Source organism: Pieris rapae, chromosome 1, assembly GCF_905147795.1.
Source record: "Pieris rapae chromosome 1, ilPieRapa1.1, whole genome shotgun sequence".
Taxonomy (NCBI): domain Eukaryota; kingdom Metazoa; phylum Arthropoda; class Insecta; order Lepidoptera; family Pieridae; genus Pieris; species Pieris rapae.
This window is the reverse complement of record NC_059509.1, coordinates 163,333-168,182: the sequence shown is the minus strand read 5'-3', so window position 1 is coordinate 168,182 and position 4,850 is coordinate 163,333. Positions and strand designations below refer to the sequence as shown.

Sequence of the window (4,850 nt, the reverse complement as noted above, 5' to 3'; positions counted from 1 at the left end):
CGTGCGTACAGTAATACATATTATATATAATATTTAATTTGTAATTTGTCATATGTCAAATTAACATAAGTCGATATTGACCACTGCCAATTGTCATGTGTCAATATCAATAGTATCAATATGACTACTCAGTGACGTAATATCATTTCCATACAATTTTACACCAGTTAGCTAAAATCAAAATTAAAAATTATCCTTTTTGGAACTGTGGGAAAGAATAAAAGAAAACACAAAACTTCAAAGATATTCATGAGCAGTGCAAAAAGCACATTGAAACCCACTTCCATAGGGAGGCATTGAAAACTGCTTCCTGCTTCGAGGGGCACTGCTGTCGATTTTTCTCCATGACATCAGGATTCAGGCGGACAGCGATTGACATATCAGTCTGCAATAACTGTCCTTCCATCTTGCCGCACAACTGTCGCGAAATAACATTTCCGACCAAAGAATGAGTCAATCATCTTTTTTCCTTGACTTCTTCCTTTCTTTACTTTAGTGTGGCTGATCCTCGAAAGGAAGTACTCACTGAGTTGACTGTCTTTTGGTTTCGCGTTCGTAGCAATATATCCACCACCTGTATCGATGTCAAGTGCAGTAACCGCCGTTGAACTTATCTAAAATTTGGCGACACCAATCCATGCGAAGGTGTTTCTAGCCGTCGGTTAACGTATGGGGAATCCATCTGGTACAAAGCTTCCTGACGAGTAAATGTTTGTGTAATATTTTTAGAATTTGACTCATACCATTGCCTAGGCTTGCCCGTACCTGCTGAAAGGTCACTCTCTACTTTTTCTCTATCAAGCGTCGTAGAGCACTGATATTATCTTCAGTAGTTGTTGCTAAAGGACATCCCTCAGAATAAAAAAAACAATTCTTTATTATCATCGATTTTTCATACTAAAAACAATCGATTAATTTTATGCAAAATGTCACATCTCTAGTAAATCTCTAGTAACCAATAGAAAAGTTCGAAAGTTAAAATGGCGGATTGTTTACAAATTTGTACTGTTGCACAAAACATCAAAAAGTGTTTTTAAATATTTAATTAGTGTAAATTACAACTCAGATACCATAAATGACTCCAAATGTCACGGAAGTGTTCAAATCAAGGCCCCCGAGACCCTATCTAGGGGTCTGAATAAGCAAATTCAAGGTAAATAGAAAAGTTTACAATGGCGGATTGTTTACAAATTTCTAATAATGCACAAAATTTCGTAAAATTTTTTAAATATTTAATTTATTTAAAACTACAACTTAAGCAGCAAAAATTACTCCAAATCTCACGGAGGTTTTCGAATCAAGGTCCCCCGAGACTCCTACACACTCAGTTTAATCACAATCAAGGTATTGAATATAAGATCCAACCCTATTCCTTAAAATCAATACAGATGGATACAAAGTCCTATGAAATACTCCTTTCAAAACTAAAAGACTCTCTTTGTGAAGCAGATGGATGTACAAGTAACTATTTCAATAATGTAATTTTGGAGTGCAAGACTTGTATCGAACAGGTTTGTTATGCAATGGCTTGTTAGATAAAAAGTGTGTTAAATGAAAAAAAATATTCACCATTTTTATATTATTTATTAACACTTTGTTGCAACATACAGTTCAATTAAAATAAAGTGCCCTTAATGAAAACATTTTTCTCCTTTCAGTGTTTATGTGCAGCTGTGAATTCTATAGATTCCTTGAATTGTAAATATTTATTAAGTTGTCTAGAAAATGCAGGTTGTTTGTTGCAAATGCTATCAGTCTATATTAGGAAGGTATTGGCATCTATACCTTTTGTGTGCTCAAACATGAAGCAATATCCTACTGCCACTGGATATATCATTTTGTCTGTCTTCAATCATTGCAAGTCCAGGTAAATATTGTAATTATTATACTCAATATTTTTACATCGTCACAATCACAATAATTGCAATTGGTCTCTTACCTATTCTAACTGTATTAGTTTTAAATTATATTATTTTGTGTGACCATTTCAGTGAAACTGTATATGGTGAATACCTTACGAAAGTACAAAGACAACTAAAAGAATTATTTAGAACATGCCATGAACTACAGCTCACTTACCTGATGACATTAGAAATGCATTTCAGCTTTGATTTGAGTCAAACAGATGATTTAGGGGTTTTATTGGAAGGTAAGCAAATCAAACATGTTTGCCTCATTCAAGTCAATGTTTAGATTTTATAGAAAAAGATCTATAATAATTAAAAAGTTTTGTTGTGATTGCTTTTTCAGTACTAGATTTAAATTTGAAAATAAGTCAAGTGGTAGAAAACCTAGATATAAAGACTATGGCTGAACAATGGAAAGCTTACACAGCATTATGTGATAAATATTGTAAATACATTGAAGACAAGCACATATATAGAAATTGTGTGGATATGTTGTGCGAGATGATCAAGAGCAACATGAAAAATGTCTTAGAGGTATAAATGACAAGCAATTTGGTGTCAAATTAATCATAGATTTTTTTTATATTAATTTATTCCTGTGCTTTAGACATGCCCAGACGGAGCAGGCAAGACTGTAATTAGACCAGTGAAAGTTGCAAGCTTCGGTATAAAAATTCTAACTAAAGTGTGCAATATCTTTAAGAAGGGGTCTCATGATTATAATGAGATTATTTATCTTTTAATATTTCTAAACACGTAAGTTATATTTTGATTAAAGGTTTTCACCACCTTGAAATTGCATTGCAATACAATTCATAAACTGAAACTGTAACTATTTCATTGTTCCAAGGATTACTCTCGGGCAAAAGAAACTCGAAGAGCCGTCGGTAAACCCGGGAATTGGAAATAGGCGGACCTTATAATATGTAGGCTAACGCAATCAATATAAATCTTTCAGGTACAACGCTTCTTACCTGGAATTATTTTTAAAGAAACCCTTGGAAATGAGTAATCTCATCGAAGAAAGCACGAGAGCTCCTTCGCTGGCCTTGGTCAACGCCTTGGCCGCCGACCAAGCCTTCGTTCATGTGAGTCGACGGCGATGTCACGATTAAATATCGAAACCACGTTAGTCCACTCCGACAAAAGAGTGAAATTGATCGTTTGTTTTAGGACATCTGCAAAGTGAACGAAGCCGAATGTGAAAATGAGAAGTTTATCGGCTACTTCATTCTTCTCACGGACGTCTTGATCTCACCGAACGGCTTCGAAGCTCCGGACGACGCGAGACTGAATGCGATGACACGAATGTTCCGTCTTTTGTCTGACGGTAAGACGCGACGGACTCGCCTCGAGACGACTTCGGGTCGAGTGAACGCGTGTGTTTTGATTCCAGGCCACGTCTGGTTCAACGTCGGAATAGAACTGGAACTGGCCAAGAGAAGGTTCGGTCTGTTCGAGTACGCGCTGACGGTCGGCACGGCCTTCGCGAGGACGCTGAGCGGCGACGGGTACGCGGCTCTGGAACGCCTTTTGGCGACCACTCTGTTGGAGACCGACTGCTACGGCGCTCTCTTCGCGGCCGATCTGTGGATTCTATTGATGAGGTGGACGGTCGAAATGGATCGACACTTGTTTTGTATCCGTTTAACAAAAAGTTTTGACACGGAGCCATCTCGCGCAGGTCGAGCGACCGTGGCGATCTGGCGGCGGAGACCGCGTCGTCTCTGCTCCGGTTGTATCGGAGCCTCGCTCGGAGGCCGGCGTTTCATCGATCGCCGCAAAGCGTTCACGTCACCCGAGTCATAAGAAATGTGTTCGGGCTGTGCGCGAGACCAGACAAGGAAAGAATATTAAATTTGTACAAATCGGAAGACTATTTCGATTTATGGTCGGGATCGACGCCGACAGAAGTCGGAGGTCGGCAGAGCGCAGGCGATTCGTTCGTGAAGATGCTGAAGGGGTTCCTCGATAACGATGAAATCGAATACGTGGTGAGTCGACTCAGTGTAACGTCGTTTGAGACATGACTGATAAGGAAGAATCGTCATTTATTCATAAAATCATGGTTTTGAATATTTCAGTTACCGCCATTGGATCGGCGGACGGATCTGATATCTGGAACGTTGTCGACCCTGTGGAGGCAGACGAGGACGGGCGGGGCCGACGAGCAGCGATGCGAAAGGCTTCGGCGGTTGACCACTCTCACCGAAACTTTCGGCCGCTTCTTGTCCGACGAGACCGTCCGCGAGGTGGGGCCCGTCTCCTTTCTCCGCGTGGCCTTCGAGAGGGTCGGGCTCGGTTTGATCGCAATCGTCTTTTCTTTTCAGATTCACGGCACCATCGGAGACCTGTTGAGGAGTGGCGACGAGAACGTCCCGTTCGTTTTGTTTCAAAAGTATTGTTCGTTCTACGAGAGAGGCGTCGTCGGCCGAGAGGCTCTCTCGCGAGACGTGTTCGCCGGAGTGCTGGACGCGAGCGACGAGCGAATACGTCGGCACGCGACGGTCACGCTCCAGAGATTCCGGAGAGTCGAAAGAGTCGTTCGAGAAGATCCGACTCTGGTCGGATGTCTGGCGTCTGCGGACCGAGAGCCTCGCCGTCGATCTTCGCAGTTTGAACTTCGGATGCGAAGCGTCCGGAGTCATCGCTTCTCTCACGGATGCCTCTCGGACGACTCTCCGTCGGAAGACGCCGAGCGACCTCGCTCCAAAAGGATAAAGTTGGACGACGGCGAATGTGAAAGTTTAATATCGAGATTGGAAGATGACGTGCGTCGCCTGAGCGAGCTGGAGGCCGAAGGGGGGCTGAGCGACGAGCGGAAGTCGATATTGTCGAATGTACTTCATAAATTACAAAATATACTCGAGTCTTGAACCGTCGCCTTTTATTTGGAGTCCTCGGGGGCGTCTGGGAAGGGAGCGGGAGAGGGAGAATGAAACA

The 4,850-nt window shown here is 41.9% G+C and overlaps 1 protein-coding gene across 3 annotated transcripts; it reads left to right on the top strand.

Annotated features, from left to right (window-relative positions):
* Positions 1–889: 889 nt before the first annotated feature.
* On the top strand, positions 890–4,784 carry LOC110995760 (uncharacterized protein C1orf112 homolog). 3 transcript variants are annotated; one of them, XM_045630881.1, is made up of 12 exons: positions 891–1,153; positions 1,263–1,511; positions 1,659–1,867; positions 1,992–2,149; positions 2,251–2,441; positions 2,515–2,663; positions 2,866–2,995; positions 3,081–3,237; positions 3,304–3,514; positions 3,592–3,901; positions 3,992–4,159; positions 4,238–4,784. In XM_045630881.1, the coding sequence occupies exons 2-12, from the start codon at positions 1,389–1,391 to the stop codon at positions 4,781–4,783; spliced, it is 2,352 nt and encodes a 783-aa protein (XP_045486837.1). In that variant the 5' UTR covers positions 891–1,153; positions 1,263–1,388; the 3' UTR covers position 4,784. The 3 variants fall into 3 exon arrangements, with proteins under 3 accessions (XP_045486834.1, XP_045486833.1, XP_045486837.1); XM_045630878.1 differs by having other exon boundaries at positions 890–1,153; positions 1,303–1,511; positions 3,081–3,514; XM_045630877.1 differs by having other exon boundaries at positions 890–1,153; positions 3,081–3,514.
* The last annotated feature ends 66 nt before the right edge of the window (positions 4,785–4,850 follow it).